Source organism: Mustela lutreola, chromosome 15, assembly GCF_030435805.1.
Source record: "Mustela lutreola isolate mMusLut2 chromosome 15, mMusLut2.pri, whole genome shotgun sequence".
NCBI classification, from domain to species: domain Eukaryota; kingdom Metazoa; phylum Chordata; class Mammalia; order Carnivora; family Mustelidae; genus Mustela; species Mustela lutreola.
In genome coordinates this window covers 36640805-36666733 of record NC_081304.1, presented here as the reverse complement: position 1 = coordinate 36666733, position 25929 = coordinate 36640805, and the positions used below count along the sequence as shown (strand labels likewise).

At 38.7% G+C, this 25929-nt stretch overlaps 1 protein-coding gene across 9 annotated transcripts in view; it reads left to right on the top strand.

Moving 5' to 3' along the window:
• Positions 1-25929, top strand: part of ACACA (acetyl-CoA carboxylase alpha) — a 285737-nt gene that overhangs the window by 60394 nt on the left and 199414 nt on the right. For 5 of the 9 annotated variants that reach the window (XM_059149709.1, XM_059149710.1, XM_059149708.1 and 2 more), the window contains exons 2-3: positions 126-172; positions 3862-4114. In XM_059149709.1, coding sequence (XP_059005692.1) covers positions 126-172; positions 3862-4114 — 300 coding nt within the window. Of the gene's footprint in view, positions 1-125; positions 173-3861; positions 4115-25192; positions 25212-25929 lie in introns of those variants that run through there. The other 4 variants (XM_059149711.1, XM_059149712.1, XM_059149713.1 and 1 more) reach the window with 2 other exon arrangements.

The window sequence follows — 25929 nt, the reverse complement described above, 5'->3', positions numbered from 1 at the left end:
ATAATAGATTTGATCAGAAAAATGATACTTTGAGTACTATCAGTTTTGAATTCTGAGCAAAACAGGAATTGCTAAAATTTGGGTTTCTTAAAACAAACAGTTCAACTCTCTCTCTTTTTCCCTAGTTCTTTTTGGAGGTGGATATCTGCTCAGACAGTAAGAATTATAAGAGGTCAGTTACAAATAATATTCTTTCATGTTTACAGTATGATAAAAATTTTATGTTCATGTGCTAAAATATTAAACCATAGGCATTCATGCTAAAAGTTGCCTTCTACAAAAAAAAAAACATAGGCAGGTTTAGGGGGTTGGGTAGTCTGAAGTGAATGGTCTGACAGTGGTAGTATTCCAACCCCTTTTCTCTTTAATTCAGGACTAGAATCAATGGAAATGGGACGGGCTGTAGATTAGCTTCTAGAGTGGAGAGCTACTCAGTGATTTTCCATAGGTGACCTCTCTTTTCTGGTGCTTTGCAAGCTTGTGCCCAAAGATACCATTCAGTAGATTTGCTGGTTGGTAGATAAGCTCTCAAGCTGCTGACAACTGAGCTGCTTCTGATCTTTGCAGCACTTGAAGGAAGGCTGCCTTCATGTTCTTATTAGCTAGGAAAGAAAAATTTGAGGTTGACCTTATGGAGCCTCTCATTTATTTATTAGTCATTTCTTCTTCTCCCATGGAATCAGAGAATCGCTCTTTTTTTAAAAAAAAATTTTTTTTTAAATAAACATATAATGTATTTTTATCCCCAGGGGTACAGGTGTGTGAGTTGCCAGGTTTACACACTTCACAGCACTCACCATAGCACATACCCTCCCCAATGTCCATAACCCCACCTCCCTCTCTCGATGCCCCTCCCCCCAGCAACCCTCAGTTTGTTTTGTGAGATTAAGAGGCACTTAGGTTTGTCTCCCTCCCGATCCCATCTTGTTTCATTTATTCTTCTCCTACCCCCCTAACCCTCCACGTTGCATCTCCACTTCCTCATATCAGGGAGATCATATGATAGTTGTCTTTCTCCGAGAGAATTACTCTTTTCTCATGAATTTTATTTTTTTGTGTAGTCACCCAATTTCAGTTCAGACTATAAACTAGAACATGCCCCTGAATGCTTTATTTCTCCTGTAAAGAAGGCAACCATTATCTTCTGTGTTAGTAGAGATGGAATTTGGTATTCTGTGGGGGGTGGGAGAAAATGGGAGTCTTCTCTTATTATTATTTTTTTAATTTGATTATTTACTGATCTAAAATGTGAAAGAAGTAGACTTTTTTTTTGCTGTACCTTTTGATGGTGGTCTTCAGAGTGCTCTGTTAGAATTTTACCTCCTTCCTTCCCTCACTTTGTCCTTCTCTCCCTTTTTTTCTCTTTTTAAATGATTGGTTTTCTTTTTGCTTTCTGGAAGTGACTATCTTAATAAAATTTGGAGACATTTAAAAATTATTTTAAAGAAACCTAATATTCCAAGGGAGGAATGTATAGTAAATTTAGATGTCAAGTTTTTCCTGTTGCATGCTATTTTTATATTTGATTCTACTTTTTTAAAATAAAAGTTAACAGAAGTAATCTCTAACTCACTCTTGGGAAATACCTAGAAGTAATTTTTTTTTTAAACATTCCTGGCAATTTGTTATTATTCTTTTATTCTTCTAGCAGAGTGGTTCTCAGAGTTTTAGGACTTGTTAAAATATAGATTACTGGGTCCCAACCTGTAGGTTCTGATATGGTTAGTTGCTCTGTGGTAAGACCCAAGAATCTGTACTTTTTATTTTATTTTATTTTTTTATTTATTTGACAGATCACAAGTAGGAAGAGAGGCAGGCAGAGAGAGAGGGGGAAGCAGGCTCCTTGCTGAGCAGAGAGCCCGATGTGGGGCTTGATCCCAGGATCCTGAGATTATGACCGGAGCCGAAGGCAGAGACTTTAAAGTACAGAATCTGTACTTTAAAGAGGTTCCCTGGTGATGCTGGGGCTAATGCTGCTGGTCTGGAAACTACACTTTCTGAGAACTACTGCTCTATCATTTATACTGTTTTTCTTTGTATATGAATAAACTCTGATCCACAAATAGCATAAGAGTGGTGCACTTATTATTTTAACATGTTTAATGGTGATTTCCCATACATTTAAAATCTTGATGTTTTGTTATCTAGTGTCAAAGAACACTGCTTTTTACCTACTCTTGTACTTTATTTATTAATATAAATTTATTGTCTATTGATACACCATCTCTTACAGCGCCTTGAAATCAGTATTGGGAATATTGCTTTCTAAATTAAAGTTGCTAGGCTGCAAGAGGTTCAATACTAAGTTGACATGTATTTCTAAAGAGTTTTCTTAATAGGATTTTTTGAATGACAGAATAAATATTGTTTCTTTTAGCTTTGTTTTTTATTATTCTTGTAGACTTTTTTATTGTTCTTGTAGACTGTTCTGGTCTTTGTTAATTAGTTTGCTAGTAGTTGGAAATATTTAATTCTGGTTTTTTTTTTTTAAGATTATTTATTTATTTATTTGGCAGACAGAGATTACAAGTAGGCAGAGAGACAAGCAGGGGTGGAGGGAAACAGCCTCCTTGCTGAGCAGAGAGCCCGATGTGGGGGCTTGATCCCAGGACCCTGGGATCATGACCTGAGCCGAAGGCAGAGGCTTAACCCACTGAACCACCCAGGCGCCCCAAAATATTTAATTCTGACTAATAAGGCCCTATACCTAGAAAACTAATACTTACTGAGACTGCTCCCTTATTTTAAGTAGAGATCTTGAATTTGATACTACATTCATTTTCTCCTTATCGATGTCAGCACATTAGGGCCAAGAGCAGATGTTATTGGGTGAATTTTTAACAGGACAAAGATTTTCTTTTTCTATTAAAAAAATACCTATCTGGGATTGAGCCCCGTGTCGGGCTCTCTGCTCAGTGGGGAGCCTGCTTCCCTCTCTCTCTCTGCCTGCCTCTCTGCCTGCTTGTGATCTCTGTCTGTCAAATAAATAAATAAAATCCTAACAACAACATTAAAAACCTATCTGGAGTTTAATTTAAAGCACACACATATATATATGTATATCTCAATGTCGGCATATATATCAATGTCAGTATATTTTATGTGTATATATTTACATAAAAATACACTTCTGTAGACTTCACAACCTGTCAGTGTACTGTTGGAATGAGGTGATAGTTATATAGTTGACTCTAAATACCTAGTCTGAAATGACCGTGACTCTCTGGAAATCTTTTCCTGCATTCTCCCCAGTACTGACAACTGAAGTCACAGTATCATGAGTATCAGATGAGTATCAGTCACAGTATCAGATTTCACCTACTGCAGAGGTCTTTCCCTTGATCATAATTATTTTTTGGACATTACCAAATTGATAAAGAGATTGGGAATGGCTTACAGTTTTGTTTTGTTTTTTTTTAGATTTTATTTATTTGACAGAGAGAGAGACAGTGAAAGAGGGAACAAAAGCAGGGGGAGTTGGAGAGGGAGAAGCTGGCTTCCCGCCGAGCAGGGAGCCCAATGCGGGGCTCAATCCCAGGACCCCAGAATCATGACCTGATCTAAAGGCAGATGCTTAATGACTGAACCACCCAGGTGCCCTTTGGCTTATAGTTTTTTGAGAGAGATTCCTTTGAGGAAGAGGAAGCTAATTTTAATTTTTTTTTAGGCATGGTTATCATGATCTGTATTTTCCTTCCTTGTAGAAAACAGAAGCTGTGAAATAGAATAGCCAAAGAAACTAGTTCTCAAACTACACATTGCTTCCAAGTGCCAGCTGTAGTACATTAGGTATAATCTATGGTTGTCCTTTGATATAGGTTATTATCCATAACCTGCTTTTCTCCCTCATTTTCCTCATAGCTCTGAGAGCTCATTTTGAAGGAATAATGGATGAACCATCCCCCTTGGGCAAACCTATGGAGCTGAACCAGCATTCCCGATTCATAATTGGTTCTGTGTCTGAAGATAACTCAGAGGATGAAATTAGCAGCCTGGTGAAGCTGGATCTGCTGGAGGAGAAGGAGGGCTCTCTATCACCAGCTTCTGTTGGCTCAGATACACTCTCTGATTTGGGGATCTCCAGCCTACAGGACGGCTTGGCTTTACACATGAGGTAAGACAAATTTAATGCTTTCTTTATCTAACATGACCTTTTGGTTTCACTGATTCTGTTCTGGAAAGAGCAAGAATAATTTTAGCCAAGATTGTGCCACCTTTTCCTGCATCACTGGACTTGAAGCTTTGATGAATAAATGTACTTTGTATGAAGTGCAGTTTTCTTTTCTTTCTCTCTTTCTTTTTTTTGGAAGTGCAGTTTTCAAAGTGTCTTTTCCTAAACGTTCCTCTCAGCTTTTTCCTGTTCATTCTACATACTTGGTCTTTTAGTGACATCTAGTCAGTGAGAGGTTGAGGAATTTGGTTTCTGTACTACTTTGACTAATGTCATAACTATCTTAATGAGTGATAGGACTTTTTGCAGGATTGGGCAAATTTATAGTAATCTATCTTTGAAGTGCTTTATCATGTAAAAAAGATATATTCTATTTCTGGCAGGGTCAGTCCTCAATAACAACCTGTGGCAGGAGCAAAGGGTGATTATAGACCTGTCCTTTTTCTCTAAAAATGGAATTCTTTACATGTAATTGAGAATGTCAGTAAATATTAACACTGGATTATTCTTATTTATTGATGTTTGATTATACAAACAGTATGAGATATATTGACCTTTGGTCATTTGCTTTGCATTTCTTGAAATAAAGGGCCTGGATTAATGGTTCTTGGTTTTCACTGTATGTCATAATCACTTGGTGGGGCCTTAAGAAATGAGCGCCATCTCCAAAGGTTCTGAATCATTTGATATTGGCTTGATTTGGAGCTGGGGCCTTTTCTTTTTTTTTAAAACTATCCAGATCATTCTAATATACAGCCAGGGTTGAGATGATAGTTCTGGCAGAGATAAACATTAATTAGAGTGGCTGTTGGTGTTATTATCTCGGTGCTTCTATTATTGATGGATCATAAAATAATTAAGCTTCTTTTAATATATTCAAGATATAGACTGTATAGTAAAATCCCACACTGGCTCTGGCTGAATGTGACTCTCCTGGGACTTTGGGGTCCTTGCTTCTGAACGATGAGGTAGTAAGTTGGTGGTCACCCCTTTAAGCTATGTGGAGGTGAGAAGAAAAGAGTTAAGCCAGTTAATTATGTTTTATGTCATAGATTCCTAGAACTGCAATGAACCAGAGAAATAATGTAGCCTAATAGCTTTTCTTCAAGTAGATGAGAGAACTAAGGCTTAAAGAGGGGCAATAACTTGCCTAAGAGTGAATAGCCAGAAAACTGAAATTCAAAGTCAGGTGCCCTGATTCCATTTCAGTAACTTTTCTACTCTATTTCCCTAACAACAAACGTGTCTTAATTATTTAGCTATTTCAGCCAAAGTTGGTTTTCAGGAGTTGATGAATGAAGGATTTTATCTAATCTCTGGGCTCAAAGGGGAATAGAGGGCAGTATTTAGTGGCAGATAAAAAGGGTCAAGTCTTTTTTTAGAGGTCAAGTCTTTATGTAAATATTTCTTATAACTTTATAGTTCACTTAATGGTTGACCTGAAGGCTAGTACTGGTGGTGATATCTTACCCTTTGAGGTCTTTGTAAATGTGTGAAGGTTGTGACTGGTGGAACTACAGGGGATCCATTCCAAGACCCCAGTGGATGCCTGAAACTGCAGGTAGTTCTGAATACTACATATACTATGTTTTTTCCCTACACGTATATACCTATGTTAAAGTTTATTATTATTTTTTTAAGATTTTATTTATTTATTTGACAGAGAGAGATGATAAGCAGGCAGATGAGAGGCAGGCAGAGAGAGATGAGGAAGCAGGCTCCCTGCTGAGCAGAGAGCCCGATGAGGGGCTCCATCCCAGGACCCTGAGATCATGACCCGAGCCGAAGGCAGCGGCCCAACCCACTGAGCCACCCAGGCAGGTGCCCCCCTATGTTAAAGTTTAATTTGTAAGTTAGGCACAGTTAAAAGATTAACAATAATAACTAATAGTAAAATAGAACAGTTACAATAGGCTGTAATGTTATGTGAATGTAATTTCTCTCTCTCAGAAATCACATTATACCAATTTCACCCTTCTCATCAATCTTATCAGTCATGTGAGGATGTGAGAGGACAAAATGCCTAGGTGATGAGATGAAGTAAGGCGAATGATGTAGGCATTGTCACATAGCTTTAGGCTACTGTTGACCTTCTCATGCTGTGTCAGGGGAAGGGTCATCTGCTTCTGGACAGCGGTTGACTGTGGGTAAATTAAACCTTGGAATGTGAGGAACCACGGATGAGGGAGGTCTACTCCTGTTCACTTGCATTTGAAGGACAGAGGACCGATGATTCTAAACCTTCTTCAGTATGCTAGATAATCTCACATAGCCAAGAATTGTCCTCAAAATGTCATAATGCCCCTGTTGAGAAAGACTGGGTTAAATCTAAATCCTTAAAGTCACACAGCAGCTTGAGAAATTTGTCCAGTCTGAGACCATGTGAAACAAACTGTCCATTCATTGGATTAGGAAATTGTGTTTGGCAATGGTGACATAAACACCATTATAGGAAACTCAGCCAATGATTTGCAAGGCAGCCTGTAGTTGCCAAGTTGTTCTCAAAGTCAATGTTTCTTATTGCAAAGACTGTGTGGTCTATGGTATGAGTGCCTGAGAATTTTCTTGCTATCACTACTGTTGCAAAACTCATGCCAATAGCTCATGGAGAAGCAGTGGATTGAAGTGTGTTCAGTGGCCTGGGGAGGAGTTTGCGCCTGCTTCTCAGCTACCAAATGTTCCAAAATAGAACACATGTTTTCCACTGATCCATTTCTAAGTCATTTGTGGATGTAGTATCCTTGGGGTTAATTTAAATTGAGTCAAATTCACTTGATATTGGAGAGATCTCTATTCTTGCATCTGCCACCAATTAGATATGTGACTACAGATAATTCATAAAAATTACCTCTTTGGACTCATTTTCCACATCTGTGAAAATGAGGATACTGGTTAAGATATTCTTTTTCACTCTTTGAACCCAGAGTTAGAGATTGGTTGAGTTCAAGATTACCTTCCTGAATGAATAATCTAATCTTTTACAGACCTTGTAGATTAAAGGGGCTGGTGCATTCCTAAGAGGTGTTTACTAGAGGTCATCTAAAACCAAGTAGCATGGGGTGCCTTGGGATGAGATCAAGAGTTGGACGCTTAACTGTCTGAACCACCCAGGTATCCCCTGGTCATAGACTTTTAAAAAAAAACACAGAGGGAGGTGGGTGGGGGGATGGGTGTAATAGGTGAAGGAAATTAAGAATATACTTACTGTGATCAGCACTGAATAATGAATGGAATTATTGAGTCACTGTACACCCCAAACTAATAGAACACTGTACATTTAATTATACTGGCATTTAAAAACCTATAGAGCTGTATCGACCTTCATCGGATACAGAGGAAATAGCAATGAGGTGAGATTCTGAGAGGATCTGTGAGAGGCTTTCAGCTTTTGCTCCCTTTGGATTAAGAAGGGAATTTAGAAATTTAGGGGACAAGAATAGTGAGAGAGAAAGCTGATGTATTGCTGCTACATCCTATCTTATTTTTCACATTATCTGTGAGAAATGGCAATCTTGTTTTCTCAGTGACTAATTAGAATAATAATAGTAATAATTGATAAGTTCATCAAGTGCTTTACTGTATGCTAGATGCCTGCTCTTCTTTATGTGGAGTACCATACTTAATTTTTACAACAACCTCATGAGCTGAATAATGTACTGCCATTCTCCACAATTTATGGATGGGGAACTGAAACACAGGTTAAATCATATGCCCAGGGTCACACAGCTAACTGTGTATTGAATCCAGTCAGAGCCCATACTGTCAGTCACGATGCTAAACTGGAACCTTGGGTGTAGTAGATGCGCTTTTGTTCTCTTTGAGTGGTTTTCCTCTAATTGTTAACCTTATTAAAAAGAGAAATTAGGGGTGCCTGGGGGAGTTCAGTCAGTTAAGCATCCGACTCCTGGTTTCAGCTGAGGTCATGATTTCAGGGTTGTGAGATCAAGCCCCTTGTTGAGCTCTGCTCAGTGCAGGGTCTGCTTGGGATTCTCTCTCTTCCCTTTCCCTTTGCCCCTCCCTCTGCTTGCATGCAGGCTCTCTCTCTCTCTCTCTCTAATAAAATTAATAAATAAAATCCTTAAAGATAAAGAAGTCAGAAAATATTGAAATTAGAAAATATATTTCTAGGGGCGCCTGGGTGGCTCAGTGGGTTAAGTCTCTGCCTTTGGCTCAGGTCATGATCTCAGGGTCCTGGAATCGAGCCCCGCATCGGGCTCTCTGCTCAGCAGGGAGCCTGCTTCCCCCTCTCTCTGCCTGCTCTCTGCCTAGTTGTGATCTCTGTTTGTCAAATAAATAAATAAAATCTTAAAAAAAAAAGAAAATATATTTCTAAATACTGCTTTATTAAAGAAGCAGTAAAAAGGGGCGCCTGGGTGGCTCAGTCGGTTGAGCCTCTGCCTTTGGCTCAGGTTGTGATCTCAGGTTCCTGGGATCAAGCCCCGCATTGGGCTCTCTGCTCAACAGGGATCCCGCTTCCTTCTCTCCCTCTCTGCCTGCTTCTCTGCCTACTTGTGATCTTTCTGCCAAATAAATAACATCTTTATTTTAAAAAAAGAGAGAAGCAGTAAAAAAAAAACCTAGAAACAAAACACAAGAAGGCAAAAATAAAGCTTTGTATATCCCCCACCCAGAAATTACTCCTGCTAATACCATTGTTTAATCTTCTGGATCCTTTTCTTTTTTTTTTTTTTTTTTTTTTTTAAGATTTTATTTATTTATTTGTAAGAGAGAGAGAGAGTGAGAGCAAGCACAGGCAGACAGAGTGGAAGGCAGAGTCAGAGGGAGAAGCAGGTTCCCTGCGGAGCAAGGAGCCCGATGTGGGACTCGATCCCAGGACGCTGGGATCATGACCTGAGCCGAAGGCAGCTGCTTAACCAACTGAGCCACCCAGGCGTCCCTCTGGATCCTTTTCTATGCATATATAGATGCATATAATATATATATGCATATAATAAAAATATGCATCTCTTTCTACTGAAATGGGATCATCCTGTATACACTGTTTTATAATCTGTACTTTTTTGGGGTCAATAATTCCCAATTTTCTATTTCAATAAATTTTCATCTCTTTTACTATACACACCATATTCCAGTTTCTGCAGTTGACTCCAAAATGCTGGTTTATCCAAACAGTATCCAATCTAAGACCACAAGGGTGTATTCTGTCTCTTAAATTTCCCAATATTGTATTGCCACGCCCCCTCTTTTTTTTTTTTTTTTTTTTTTTTTTTGTGACAGTGCCTAGCCGTCATGAAAGTATATAGCTACTGGTAAGAGTTTGGTGGTATAGAGAGAAATGGAAGCAAAAGTAAAGGATAATTTACCACTTTGCATTTTTTACAGTTATAGCACTTATAGCAAAGCAATGTAGTCTTGCACAAATGATATTTTAATGATTTTTATAATCAAAATTAAAGTGGACATTATAAATTACAGTGTGATTTGATCAAAAGCTATGAAAGACAAAGCTTTTTAGTTTTAGCTGTGTATGTTTTTAACCTGGCAAGAAATTCTCTTTCCATTTTAGTCTCTCACTTTAAACTCCTGAGTTTGAAGTGATTCTGTTTAAATCCAATAATAGAGGTGAAGTTAAATAATATCTGCAGAAGCTTTTGGAAAAGTAAAATGTGCCATACTATGTAATATGATATTATTTATTATGAAGAAATGCTCTCATAAGGTAAAATTTTTTGACAGGAAAAACCTTTTCAAGTCTTTTTTAGCATTTAAAACTTAGATATTTAGTTTTGAATTTGAAATTTGAAAGGCTTTAATTATAGTACACATATAGTGTCAGTGTTATAATTTAGATGTTAAGAATAACCATTATTGAGAAGGTAGGAAATTTTATTTTTCCTTCCTATCTTTGGCTCATCTATCTCCAGGCCTTTGGTTCTAGTTTTGAGTTTATATTATAGCTTTGCTTGTAGTTGGGCCTGTGAGTGTTCTTATGGTTTGGCTTTCTTCACATTTCTCATTCAGCTTTCCTGAGCTTTCTCCCTTCCCCCAGCAGCTTTCCAACCCCTTTCCTCTCAATGCTCCTTCCTTGATATTCTGAGGTTCCCAGTTGCCATGGTGCCTCAGAAGTGAGTAGACAGAGAAGGTCATTATGAGATCAGCAACTTGCTACTCTTTCTCTGAAGGCAATAGTTTGCTCTGTTTCCCACCCACTCTTTCCATTCAGAAAACAGGAGCTGTCTGTGTACGTATTATAATTTCCCAGAGTTTGTTCTGTAAACGTAGCTAATTGTAGAAATGAAATTATGAATATGGTAAGTAGGGCTTAGGATGGCCACTTGACAGTGTTTATTATTTTTATTCTTCTAGTGTAATCCACACATTTCTCCCCTCCTTTCTTCTGTGAACATAAATTTACAAGTAAAGTTTGCATTTACTACTCTAAAATTTTAAAATTGTTAGATATATACTTATAGAAAAGTTGGATATCCAGAAAGCATGTAGAAATACAAACAATCCAGAATATGATTGTCCAGTGATAATTGCTATTAATATTTGATGTTTCTTTTAGTGATTTTTACCCCATAAAGATAAATTTCATTAAAAAACACATACATGAATATCATAATGAATACACAGTCCTGTTTTTTGCTTTTTTCGTAGAACTGCACTTTCTCACATCATTAAAAGTCTTTGTAAGCTTCATTTTTTTTCATCTTTTCATTTTGAAATAATTTTAGATTTATAGAAAAGTTACAAAGACTTAGCAGAGTTCCTATGTATCATTCACTCACCTTCCACTACTATTAATATTTTCCATAATCATAATACATTTATCTAGAGTTGTCAGATGTAGCAAATAAAAATACATGGGGCCTAGTTAATTTTGAATTTCAGATAAATGATGTATTAAAAAAAATTGCTGCAAATACTGCATTAGACATTCTTTCGTAAAAAATTATTTGCCTGAAATGCAAAATTTAAGTGGGCATCCTGTATTTTATCTAGCAACCCTATATTTATTAAAATTAAGTAGTTAACATTGGTACGATACTTTAAAGCAAGCTACAGATTTTATTTGGTTTTCAGCTCTGTCTTCACTCTTGCTAAGAGAGATCTACTGGAAGATTCTAATTCCTGTGCTTTTCCAGTGTGCTAAAGTGGAATCATCCTTTTTTTCTAAGTGGCTTTTCCTATAGTAGGCTCTTTGGTCTCTGAGGTAGTTACTTCTTGACCATCCACTTTCTGTTTTCTGCAATTTTTTGACACCTGTATCTGTTGGGGATTCCTCTTTCATTTTCTTTGTTCTTATGTCTTTATGCTTTTTTTGTTATTTTATCATCATTTTTGTGTGTTTTTAGACAGAACAGTGGACCAGCTCAGTTTGCTACTGTCATCTGGTAGTTTCATTAGCTTCTTACTCTATTGCCATTGGCTTCTGCTCCTACCACTTCTCTGAAACCACGCTTAGAAAACTCACTGGTGACCTCCTCATGGGCAGATTTAACAGTGTTGACTTTTCACTCATTCTTCCAACTACTTCTTATGTTTTATTAACACTCTCTCCCAATTCACCTTTCTGACCCTTCCTTCTCAGGTTCTTGAATAGGGTTGGCTTTTTTCACATGCCTCTGAATTGTTGATTTTCTGCAAAACTTCCTGGCTGTAGCCTTCTTCTCTTGGGCTACATCCTCTCTTTTGATCTACCTTAATTAACAACACTGCCTTTCCTCTCGTCTCCCCACCCAGAAATATGGGTGTTATGTGAGAGTCCTCTCTCCTCCCCACCTCACACCTAATTAGGTATGTTTATTGATGCTATACCCTAATAAATTTTTAAAAGATTTTATTATTTATTAGAGAGAGAGAAAGAATGAGCGGGGAGAAGGGGAAAAAGGAAGAGGGAGTTGCTCAGCAGGGGAGCCCATTGTGGGGCTCAGTCCCAGGATCCTGGGATCATGACCTGAGCCGAAGGCAGACACTTAATCAACTCAGCCATCCATGTTCAGTAATTCTTGAATCCATGCCCTTCTTTCCATTGCTACTGCCATTGTTCTTTTATTATTTGGATTATCACAATGGTATTTTAGCTCTTCTCCAGTCTCTTTCCCCCGTCAGTATAATAAGCCCCACATGACCATTGGAATCTTTCTGAATAGTAAACTGATCATCCTTAGCATTACTCATCTAGCATTACTTCAGTTGGTCCCTTTTACAAGTAGTATATTTTGGTGTCTAGCCAAACATCGTGCCGGGTTCTTAACAATATTTCCAATACAAAGAGTTTTCATCATTACTATGGTGGGCTTGTTGAGATCTGTAAGGGTTAATAATGTCTCAGATTTGTTTGAACTGGGTTTCAAAGGAATAAAGAGAAAACCGGCAAGCAACAGACGTAAGTACATATATGTAGCAGGAACACTAGTGATGGTAGGGTTGGCAACATGTGCAAAGCTACCAGACTGAGATATCTAGCATGTTCAGGCGATTGTAGGTCACTGAGTATTACCAGAATGTAATAGGGTGTTGAGTGTCGCTGAAGAAGAGGCAGGTAAGAAAAAGGTGAGATCATTAAGCATCTTGCCTGTCACACTAAAGACATATATAAAATGGAAAACAGTATTTAGATTTGGCTGTGCAACAGAGTCATCTGTAGAGCTTTAAGAAGACCTGTTCCAGACTGCATAAATGACTGTTTCTGGTCACTAAGCTCAACAGTCTACATGCTAATACTCTCCTGGTGAATCTGATATGAAACCTGAGCTGAGAAATTTCTCAGAGTTTAGAACAGTACCTGGCATTTAGAGTATGCTTAGTAAATGTTTGTAGCATTGAAATTAAAGTTGTGCAGGTAGATTAGATCACTGTGAGGGAGAGTTTATAGGTAGAAGGGAAATGTGTCTTATGGAAATCTCTGGTTTGAGATGGAAGGAAATGGGAAAAAGAAGAAAGAAAATGATCTGTAAGCTAGAAGGAACATGCAGGAAAACCAAGGAAAAGATCATTTTCAGGTGGAAGATGTAACCTGTAACCAACAGTGTTGCAAAAGCTTTAAGAGATAAAAAACCGAGCAAAAGCCCTGGAGTTAGTACACAAGAGGATCTTGGAATGAACAGTTTAGTAGATGGCAAGAGATTAAGTCGGGAATAAATGGTGAAGGAATAGTAATGTCAACAGTGTGTACCCTTTTAAGAAGTTGATGGCAAGGAAGAAAATAAAGCAGTTACTTGAGGGCATAGTAGGATTTCTCTCTTGTCCTCCCCTGCTATGTTTTCTTATTGGAATGCCCTTGCCCTGACCGTTGAAATTCCATTCATCCTTTCAGGTCATCACTTTTAAGGATCCTTCTTGAATGCAATCTGTGCTGTGAAATTTTCCTTACTCCTTCTGCTATTTTGTTTTTCTCTTCTGGTTATTCGGCCTTTCATTTTTCATAGCAACAATTGCATTCTTTCTCCATTGTCCTCAAACCGTAAGTCCCCCTTAAGTTAGCCCCTGTCCCTTCTAGACATACTTTGAATTTGTAACTTTGTGTCCTATTTTCTAACTTTCTGTTACACCACAAATTCTTCCTTCCAACACTTAATTTCAAATTTACTTGTATATTCACTCATATTCTCATGTTTCCTTCTTGTTACAAGGACTTCTCAACATCCTTTCTCCTTTCTCTTCTTCTTTACATTTTTTTTTTTAAAGCAGTTTTTAAAAAAAAATTTTTTTTTTTTAATTTATCAGAGAGAGAGAGGGGGAGAGAGCGAGCACAGGCAGACAGAATGGCAGGCAGAGGCAGAGGGAGAAGCAGGCTCCCCGCTGAGCAAGGAGCCCGATGTGGGACTCGATCCCAGGACGCTGGGATCATGACCCGAACCAAAGGCAGCTGCTCAACCAACTGAGCCACCCAGGCGTCCCTCTTCTTTACATTTTAAGTATCTTTTTTTCTACTAAATCATTCCCATTTGCATTCAGGCATTCTCTGACTCCCGTCTTTATAAAATCCTTCTTTGATAGCCATACTCCCTTTGGACCACTTCTGTAATTGCCCCATGTCATGGCCAACATTTTTGGAAGAGTTCTGGGAACTTCCTTGTCTCTCATTCCTTCAAGCTGCGCTAGTCTGTACTCTGCTTCTAAAACAGCTCACACTAAAAATCGTCAGTGACTATTATATTGCTAAATTCAGTGGGTACTTCTCAGTTCTCATCCTCAGGCCTCTCAATAGCTCTGTACAGGTAATTACTTTTTCCTTGAAACACACTCCTTCTCTTTTCTGCTGAAGACTATGCTTTTTTATCTTTCCTCCTCTGTTCCCCGGTACTCTCTCTAATCTCCTTTGCAAGCTTTTCCTTTTTCTTTCTTTCTTTTTTCTAAGATTTTATTTATTTATTTGGCAGAGAGGGAGAGAGGGATAGCACAAACAGTAGGCAGAGAGAGAAGCAGTCTCCCCACTGAGCAAGGAGCCCAGTTGGAATTAATCCCAGGACTCTAGAATCATGACCTGAGCCAAAAGCAGATGCTTAACGGACTGAGCCACCCAGGAGTCCAGGGCTCTTCCTTTTTCATGTTACTTCCAACAGTTAGTCCTGCTTGGTCTTGGACCTTCTTTTCCTTTCATGTGGTATACATTTTCTTCCTATACAATCTCTTCCCTTTGCTATTGTCTATATGTCAGTGACTCCCTTTATTTATGATATCCATCCCATACGTTCAACTGTTTATGTGAAGTCTTTACTAGAATGTGAATCGACCCGAACTTTTTCTTTCAAAGTAAGCTATATGTGCAGTATGGGGTTTGAACTCCCGACCCTGAGATCAAAAGTTGTGTGCTGTATTGACTAAGCCAGCTAGGCACCCCTTAGACCTGAATTCTTGATTTCTCCCATCCTCAAAAAATTTGATCCTTTTGTAATCTTCCCTATCTGACTTATAAATATTGCCTCTGGTCACTCTACTTAAGTCAGAAACCTGGGGAATTGCCCTTCAGTTCTGTTGATTCTGTCTCCAATATTTACTTCAATACATTCACTTGCCATCACCTTAGTTTAAGCCTTAGCCCGTTAACTCTTGTTTGGACTTCTAGAATGCTTGCTTAGCTGGATTCTCTGCTTCCTGATTTTCCATTGTTGCACTCAGCAGAAGATACTAGAACTCTTAGCTTGACTTCCTGGGGCCCTGAATGATCTGACTGACTTGTCAGCTTCATTATAACGACAGTTCTTCACCCATACTGGTCTTTCTGTTCCTCTGGTGTGCCATTCTTTCCTGTCTGAGGGCCACACATGCTTGTTTTTCTGCCTGGATTCTCTTTTACTCTCCCAGTGATTACTTGAGACCCCCCCCCCTTTTTTTAAAGATTTTATTTATTTATTTGAGAGAGAAACAGTGAGAGAGAGCATGAGCAAGGAGAAGGTCAGAGAGCGAAGCAGACTCCCCATGGAGCTGGGAGCCTGATGCGGGACTCGATCCCGGGACTCCGGGATCATGACCTGAGCCGAAGGCAGTCGTCCAACCAACTGGGCCACCCAGGCGTCCCCCCCCCTTTTTTTTAAAGCTTCAGATTAAATATCACTTCCTCAGAGAGGACTGCTTTTATTATTCATACTCTTTCTGTTCTTCTTTCAAAGAACTTATCACAATTTCATTGGCATATTTATTTGATTGCTTGTCTCTATCACACTGTAACTAAAATGAAGGCAGAGATCATAGGTGTTTTGTTTGAAGTTGTATACCCAGCACTTTCTATAGCATATAGTAGGCACTCAATAGGTATTTGTTGAACACGAGGGAGAGATAGTAAGATTGGTCAGGGGCAGTCACAAAGGTAATAGTATTTTATTTTTATTTTTTTATTATTTTTAAAAATTTTATTTATTTGACAGAAAGAGAGAGATCGTAAGTAGGCAGAGAAGCAGGCACAGAGAGAGGGGGAAGCAGGCTCCCTGCTAAGCAGAGAGCCCAATGCGGGGCTTGACCCCAGGACCCTGAGACCATAACAGAGGCTTAACTCACTTAACCCAAGGCAGAGGCTTAACCCACAGAGCCACTCAGGCGCCTGGTAATAGTATTTTAAATTCTGTATATATAGTCCGTCTTTTTAGTAGATTAAGATAGTTCAGATTTCTTTTTCTTCTGGGTGGAACAGAAAATTATTTTTGAAAGGATTTATCAATTCAAATTTTCAAATTTATTGGCATAAACTTCGTAATGAGTTCCCTCTTCATCATTCCTGATACTGAGCTAGCATTTTCTCTTACTCTTTTTTTTCTTTTTTTAAAGATTTTATTTATTTATTTGAGAGTGAGAGAATACAAGCGGGGTGGCGGGGGTGGGCCACAGAGGGAAAGGGAGAAGCAGCTTGACATGGGCTCCATCCCAGTACCTTGGGATCTTGACCTGAGCAGAAGGCAGGTGCTTAACTGACTGACACACCCACGTGCTCTGCATTTTCTCATATTCTTAGTAAGTCTTAATAGAAGTTTATTAGTTTAATTGACTTTTTCAAAGAACCAACTTTCTTTTCTTTTTTTTTTATTGTACATTTGTTTTCTCTTTCACAGATGTCTGCTGTCCTCTTTATTCTCTTCTTTATACTTCCTTCAGGTTTAATTTGTTTTTGTTTTTTTTAAGATTTTATTTATTTATTTGACATACAGAGATCACAAGTAGGCAGAGAAGCAGGCAGAGAGAGAGGAGGAAGCAGGCTCCCCACTGAACAGAGAGCCCGATGCGGGGCTCGATCCCAGGACCTTGGGATCATGACCCGAGTTGAAGGCAGAGGCTTTAACCCACTGAGCCACCCAGGCACCCCAGGTTTAATTTTTTTTTTTCTAGTCTTTTGACAAAGGTGATTATCAGCCCTTTCTTTTCTAAGCTATGTACTAAGGATTACAAATTTCCTCGAAGATCATCCTTAGCTATATCTCACGTTTTTTTTCAGCATTTTATTATGAACAATTTTAAGCATATAACATAGTTGAGAGCATTTTACAGAGAACGCCTAGATTTTACTCATCATCTAGATTCTACCATTAACATTTTCTATACTTGCTTTATTATTTACCTATTCATTTCTGTATCTCTGTATCCATTCATCAGTTCATCTTATTATATCCCCTAAGTTTTTTTTTTTTTTTTAAGATTTTATTTATTTATTTAAGAGAGAGAGAGCATGAGATGGGGGAGGGTCAGAGGGAGAAGTAGACTCCCCACTGAGTAGGAAGCCTGTACCCAGGACTCCTCCTGGAACTCCAGGATCATGACCTGAGCCCAAGGCAATCACTTAACCAATTGAGCTACCCAGGAGTCTGATATCCCCCAAGTTTTTTTTTTTTTTAAAGATTTTATTTATTTATTTGACAGAAAGAGATCACAAGTAGGCAGAGAGAGAGAGAGGAGAAAGCAGGCTCCCTGCTGAGCAGAGAGCCCGATGCGGGACTCGATCCCAGGACCCTGAGATCATGACCCGAGCGGAAGGCAGCGGGCTTAACCCACTGAGCCACCCAGGCGCCCCTCCCCCAAGTTTTGATGTGACATATCTTTATTACCATTCAGTTTAAGATATTTTCGTTTTTTTTTTTTTTTAAAGATTTTATTTATTTGTCAGAGAGAGCGAGAGCGAGCACAGGCAGAGTGGCAGGCAGAGTCAGAGGGAGAGGCAGGCTCCCTGCAGAGCAAGGAGCCCGATGTGGGACTCGATCCCAGGACGCTGGGATCATGACCTGAGCCGAAGGCAGCTGCTCAACCAACTGAGCCACCCAGGCGTCCCAAGATATTTTCGTTTTTTAAAAAAATATTTTATTTATTTGTCAGAGAGAGAGAGAGTGAGAACAGGCAGACAGAGGTAGAGGGAGAAGCAGGCTCCCTGCAGAGCAAGGAGCCTGATGTGGGACTCAATCCCAGGACGCTGGGATCATGACCTGAGCTGAAGGCAGCCACTTAACCAACTGAGCCACCCAGGAGTCCCGATATTTTCTTATTTTCATTGTGATTACTTTTTAATTTTTTGAGATACGATTGACATACAACATTGTATTGGTTTTAGGTATATAGCATAAAGATTTTATATTTATATATTATATATTTGTATATATATGTAAAACTTATATACTTATATAATGAAATAATTACCAAAATAAGTTTAGTTAAGCTCCATCACCACACATAGTTAGAATTTTTTTCTTTCTTCTTGTGATGAAAATTTAACATCTACTCTCTTAGCAACTTTCGAATATATAGTAATACACTATTTGTTAACCATGGTAACCATCCTGTCCATCATATCCCTAGGACTTATTTATCTTATAATTGGAACTTTGTACCTTTTGACCGCCTCCACCTATTTTGCTCAACTTGATTGTGATTTTTTTTTTTTTGACCCAAAATTATCTCGAAATGGAGTCCTTAATTTCAAGACACTGGCTATATAGTAAAACCACTTGGACCTATTTTAATATCTTTGTCATTGGTTTTTAGTTTAATCCATTGTATTCAGAGGATATACTCTAGGTAATTTCAAATCTTTGAAGTTTGTTGATACTTTATGGACTCACTTGAATCAGTTTCTTTTATATTTATTTATATTCATTTTTATATAAGCTCTGTGCCAATGTGGGGGCTTGAATTTACAACCCTGAGATCAAGAATCACATGCTCTCCCGATTGAGCCAGCCAGGTACCCCTAGCATATGGTCAGTTTTGATAAGGTTTTATAGCACTTGCAATGTATGTGTATTTTGTGGTTGTTATAGAACTCTCTATATATGTCATTTAGTTTTTCACTTGTTTTTCCTCAGTATATTGGACCCCCCCCCATTTGTCAGTTGGTGAAACCAGAATAAAATATCTTGCTTCTAGAATCTTGTACATCAATAAGAAAAAGGTATTTTAATGTCTTCTTTTTAATGGAACTATAGTTAATGTACAATATTACATTAGTTTTAGATGTGCAACATAGTGATTCAGTGTTTGTATATATTATGAAATGAACACCACCATAAGTCTAGTTACCATCTATCATACAAAGTAATTACAGATTATTGACTCTGTTCCCTGTGCATCCCTGTGACTTATTTATTTTGTAACTGTAAGTTTGTACCTCTTAATCTCCTTGCACTTATTTTGCCCTTCCCACCAATCTCCTCCCCTCTGGCTACCACCAGTTTGTTTTCTGCATTTATGAGTTTGTTCTGTTTTATTTGTTTTGTTCCTTAGATTCCACATATAAGAGAAATCATAAGGTATTTGTCTTTTTCTGTCTGACTTATTTCACTTACCATAATGCCTTCTAGGTCCATCCATGTCATTGCAATTAGCATGATTTCATCCTTTTTTATGGCTGAGTAATGTTCCATTGTCGATGTATATCGCATCTTCTTTATCCATTCTTCTGTTGATGGATACTTGTTTCCTTATCCTACTGTAAATAGCACTGCAGTGAATATAGGAGTGCATATATCTTTTCAAATTAGTGTTTTTGTTTTCTTTGGGGAAATACCCAGAGGTAGAATTACTGGGTGGTATGGTAGTTCTATTTTTAATTTATTTTTAAAATTTTCAATCTATTTTTAATTTTTCGAGGAACCTCCATACTGTTTTTCCATTTTCCATTCCTCCCGTCAGTGCACAAGGGCTCCCTTTTCTCTGTACCCTTGTCAATACTTGGTTTTATAATAAGAGGCATTGTAGGGGTGCCTGGATGCCTCAGTTAGTTAAGTGTCGGCCTTTAGCTCAGGTCATGATCCCAGAGTCCTGGGGGTTGAGCCCTGCATCAGGCTGTCTGCTCAGCAGGGAGCCTGCTTCTCCTTCTACCTGCCGCTCCCCTTGCTTTGGTGCATACGCTCACGTGCGTGCACGCTCTCTCTCTCTCTCTCTCTCTGTCAAATAAACAAATGAAATCTTAAAAAAAAAAATAATTCTGACAGATGTGAGGTGATAATCTCATTGTTTTGAGATTTGCATTTCCCTCATAATTAGTGATGTTGATGATGATCTTACCGGTCTGTTGGCCACCTGGATCTCTTCTTTGGGAAAATCTCTATTCATGTTCTTTGTCCACTTTTTAATTGGATCATTTGGGGTTTTTTGGTGTTGAGTTGTACAAGTTTTTTGTATACTGTGGCTGTAATTACCCTCATCAGGTACGTCATTTGCAAATATCATCTTCCATTCAGTAGGTTGCTTTTTCATCCTGTTGATTTCCTTGATATTTCCATGTCTTATAAAGACATTCCAACCCAATAGAAATATGAGGAAAAGACTTGAATTTTACAAAAGAAGATATCCAAATGGCAAGTAAGTTATTAACAGTGTTCAATATCATTGATCATCAGCGATTTGTGAATTAAGATTCTAATGGATTATGTGCCACTCCAATTAAAAAGGTTAATATTGGGATGCCTGGGTGGCTCAGAGTGGCTGCCTTCCGCTCAGGTCGTGATCCCAGCGTCTTGGGAGGAGTCCCGCATTGGGCTCCTTGCTCAGCAGGGAGCCTGCTTCTCCCTCTACCTGCCATTCTGTCTGCCTGTGCTCGCTTGCGCTCTCTCTGAGAAATAAATAAATAAAATCTTTAAAAAAAAGTTAATATTGAAAGACTGACATGGAATTCCTCCACTGCTGGTAGGAATGTAATTTGGCACAACCACTTTAGATAACTGTTGGAGGGGGGTGCCTGGATGGCTCAGCTGTTTAAGTATCTGGCTTTGGCTTGAGTAATCATACCAGAGTCCTGGGATCAAGTCCTACATCTGGCTCCCTGTTCATCAGTGAGTCTGCTTCTCCCACCTGGTCTTGTGCTCTCTTTCTCATTCACTCTCAAATAAATAAAATCTTAAAAAAAAAAAAAAAAAAAAGTAGGGAGCTATTTGGCAGTATCTTTTATTTTTATTATTTATTAATTTATTAAAATTTTTTAAAAAAGATTTTATTTATTTATTTGACAGAGATCACAAGTTGACAGAGAGGCAGGCAGAGAGAGAGGAGGAGGCAGGCTCCCTGCTGAGCAGAGAGACCGATGCGGGCTCGATTCCAGGACCCTGGGATCATGACCTGAGCCAAAGGCAGAGGCTTTAACCCACTGAGCCAGGCGCTCCTGGCAGTATCTTTTACAGTTAAACATACACATACTCTATCAACATCTTTTTTTTTTTTTTTTAAAGATTTTATTTATTTATTTGACAAAGAGAGATTACAAGTAGGCAGAGAGAGAGAGGAGGAAGCAGGCTCCCTGCTGAGCAGAGAGCCCGATGCGGGACTCGATCCCAGGACCCTGAGATCATGACCTGAGCCGAAGGCAGCGGCTTAACCCACTGAGCCACCCAGGCGCCCTATCAACATCTTTTAAAGTTAAAAGTTTTAAAGTTAAAGTGTCTTTTAAAGTTAAACATACACATACTCTATCAATAAGCAAGTTCACTCCTAAGTATTTACCCAAAAGAAATGAATGCATTTGTCCACCAGAAACCAAGTACAAGGATGAATATGATCAAGAGTCATAAAAAACTCAAATGTCCATCAGTAGTAGAATAGATAAATTATGGGATAGGCACACAATGGAATACTACACAGCAGTGAAAATGAGCAAGCTACTGGTCTGTCACAAGGATGAATTTCATAGACCCTGTATTGATGAAATACATTCAGACTGACCCTATGTATGTGAAGTTCAAGAACAGACAAAACTGATTTGTAGTGATAAGAGTTCAGAATAGTGTTTATATTGGGGAGGATGTTGACTGGAAAGGGAGCCATCTGAGACTCTGGAAATAATCTGTATCTTTTTTTTTTTTTTTTAAAGATTTTATTTATTTATTTGACAGACAGAGATCACAAGTAGGCAGAGAGGCAGACAGAGAGGGTGAAGCAGGCTCCCTGCCGAGCAGAGAGCCCGATGTGGGGCTGGATCCCAGGAGCCAAACGCAGAGGCTTTAAGCCACTGAGCCACCCAGGTGCCCCAATATTCTGTATCTTAATGGAGTGTTTGGTTATGCAGGTATATACATATGTAAAATTAATTGAGTGTGTACTTAAGATTTTTGATCCTTATTGTATGAAGTTACATCTCAAAACTAAAACAGGCAGGACTTCCAGTTATAGCTGAGTAAGGATCAATAAATCCTTAACTCAAAAAGCAGCTGTTAGGCTTGACAAAACCATTTCAGCAGCCTTGAGATCAACCAAAAGGCATACAACAATCTGAGAAAGGGTTGTTTGAAAAACTGCTGAAATTCAGTAAGAACAGGAGGCGTTGGTGGTGTTCTTGCCTAGGCCTGTTCCCCTTCCCTTCCCTGAGTTTGGTTGGTGTAGAGATTTTGCCAGTGGTGGACTGTCAGTTTTGATGCTGTGGTTGAAGGGAGCTTAGTCACTTTGGGGGGTGAATGATGCCCATGACCCCTGCTGTTGTCAGTGGAAACGATTATCTTGGCCTTGGCTGTGTCCAGCGGGCCAGTGGCTGTACTAGACTGAGGTGTTTTATAGTTGGAGCAAGCATACTGCTGGTTGAGGTTGTGTGCATGCACAGAGTAGACATGATAACACCCAGTAGGAAGTAAAAGCCAGAGCAGACTTGAAAATGCCCTGAACTTTGAATGTGCTACCCTACCCTACACACAGACACATGAACAGAGTACAGAAGCCTTAATGGCTTCAGGTGTTTAAACATAACCCCTGCCTAATCACTGGGAGATCGTGAAGGCAGGTTTCAACGTAAGAACAAGCAATATAAAGAAAATAAGCTGAGAGAACCTCAGTGGCTGCATACTTAGGGGTAGACAGATTTCACAGATTTTGCCCTGGCAAGTTATTAAGCCAAGGAAGGAAGGGATGTAGAAAGGAAATAATAGTAACAAAACAACTTTCATAGGTAAAAGAAAGCGGAATCTAGACTTGTTACAATACGTTATTTGATATGTTGAGGCTTCAACAAAATCATGAGACATGAAAAGAAAGATGAAAATGTGACCAGTATTTAGGGAGAAAAGTCAGTAGAAACTGTCTCCAAGTGTCCCTAGATGCTGGATTTTGCAGATAGAATCTTCAAAGCAGCTATTATAAATGCACTTAGAGAATCAAAGAAAAACATGTTTAAAGAATTTTTTTTTTTTTAAAGATTTTATTTATTTATTTAACAGACAGAGATCACAAGTAGGCAGAAAGGCAGGTAGAAAGGGAGAGAGGAGGAAGCAGGCTCTCCGCGGAGCGGACAGCCCGATGCGGGGCTCGATCCCAGGACCCTGGGACCATGACCTGAGCCGAAGGCAGAGGCTTTAACCCACTGAGCCACCCAGGCGCCCCTAAAGAATTTTTTTAAAGTATGACAACAGCGAATCAATAAATAAAATTCTCAGTAAGAAGAGAGAAATTACAAGGAGGCCAATGTCATCAAAGAGGATATACAGATGGCAAATAAGAACCTGAAAAGATGTTTGACATCATTAGCTATTAGGAAAGTGCAAATTAAAACAATGAGCTAAACACACCTATCAGGTTGCCTAAAATAAAAACTAGTTGGTGACACCAAATGTTTGCAAGAATATGGAGAAATGGGATCACTTGTACAAAGTTGGAAGGAATGCAAATGATACAACTACTCTGGATATATTTTGAAAAAAAAAAAAAATTGTTTAAAGACACCCAGCATGGAGCTTGAACTTAAAACCCCGAGATCAAGAGTCACATGTTCTACCACTGACTGAGCCAGCCAGTCTGGCATAAGACTGGCAATTTCTTATAAAACTAAGTATTTACCATATGATCCTCCAATTCCACTCCTAGTTACATACCTATGAGAAATGAAAGTACATGTTCACGTAAGAATTTGTGCACAAATGTCTACAGCATCATTATTCATAATCATCACAAAATGGAAGCAGTCCAATATCCATCAACTGATGAGTGGATAAACAAATCATAGTATATCCATACAATGGAAAATTAATTACCCTTAAAAAGAAATTAAGTATGAATACTTGCTACAGCACTGAAGGCATTACACTAAGTGAAAGGAGCCAAATACAATAGATCATGTATTTTATCATTTAGTTTATGTAAAATAACAAGAATCTATACGGAAGAAAGTAGATTAGTCGTAGCCTAGAACAGGGAGGGGTTACAGGGAAATAGGTAGTGACTGCTGTTGGCTAGGAGGTTTCTTTTTGGGGTAATGAAAATGTTCTAAAATAGATTGTGATGGTGGTTCATAATTGTGAACATATTAAAAACCATTGAATTACATGCTTTAAATGGCTGAAATATATGTTATGTGAATTATATTTCAATAAGGTTAAAAAAATTTCAAAGTGAGTTTAGCAAGATCACAAGCTATATGACCCATATACAAAAATCGTATTTGTATATACTAGCTAACAATAAGCAAAAAATGAAATTAAAATAATCAAAAGGAATAAAATACTCAGGATCAGCATCAAAAGGAATAAAATACTCAGGAATACATTTAACAAAAGAAGTATAAGAATTGAGTATAAAAATAATAAAAAATTGCTGAGAGAAACTAAAAGCATCAATAAATGGATAGACCGTCCATGTTCAGGGATTGGGAAGCTCAGTGTTGTCAAGATGGGAATTTTCCCTAAACTGATCTATAAACTCACAGTCTATAACAAAATCCCAGCAGGCTTTTTTTTTTCTTCCTTTCTAGAGTTTGACATGCTGATCCTAAAATTTATATGAGAGCCCAAAGGACCTAGAATAGACAGTTTTCGAAAATGAGTTGGAAGACTTAACACTACCTGGTCTCAAAACTTGGCTCTAAAGCCGTAGTTTTCAAGGCACTGTGGCATTGCTGCAAGGACAGGCATATAGATCAGAAACACAGGATTTAGAGTCCACAGCTTTTTATATCTGGTGAGTTGATCTGCAAAAGACGACTATCCTTGATCCAAGCTCTCTCTCCCTGGAACAGCACAGTGTAAAACAGTCTCTCGCAGTGTGTGCTGCAGTGTAACTCAGCCGGCATTGCAATCACGCCAGCTCATGCATCACTGTCTGCTGGATAAACCGCTACGTCATCCTTGGTGCTTGGCATGTTACAATGCTGGGATCACTGTGGGCTTCTAGTTGGATGTTGTGCCAGGTATGTGTCTACTTTGGACACTCTCTGTTCGTAGATGAAAATGGGGATGCTTTGAATTGGGAGGAATGAATGTGGCTTTTTTATTTCTTGTGCTCTAATATTACAGAAGGATGGTGAGCAGCATCCACAAAAGATGAGAGATTCAAGCTTTGTTTTTGGATCTGGGTGTGCTGTGTTAGTGTTTGGTTGTTTTAGAAAGATGCCTCTGGCAAAAGGGAGCACAAACTCAATCATTCAGTGTACCTTTTTAGTGTATTTTTCTGATATAATCGAATGCCAAGTAGCCTGCTTTACTCTATATTCTGGGCTTTATTTGTTTTTTGGATGTTGACCTTATATAACAGGCAGAGCATGATTCTCTTTTGGGAACTGCCTACATCTGGAGACACTTAGATGTGTTTAAAATCAAACTGCTTCTGCATCTGTGGTCACTGTATTGTTCTGAACAAAGATCTCCGTGTGCTATATTTTTGAGACACATTATTCTGAAGAGTCCTAAAGATAGGAGGGCCCTCTGCATCAGCTTGGCTGTTCAAAGGAAAAAGTAAACTTGACTAACTCTATCGGACACTGGCATAGCGTGTCAGAAATGATGCGAAGTGCTGCAGACCAGAGGGCGACCCGGGATGCAAATTTTCTGTTACGACTGGTGGTCATGTTGAGTGGCCTGATTGAGTCTTTTCTGGTTGGGTCATCTGAGTGTCCCAAGGATTAGGGT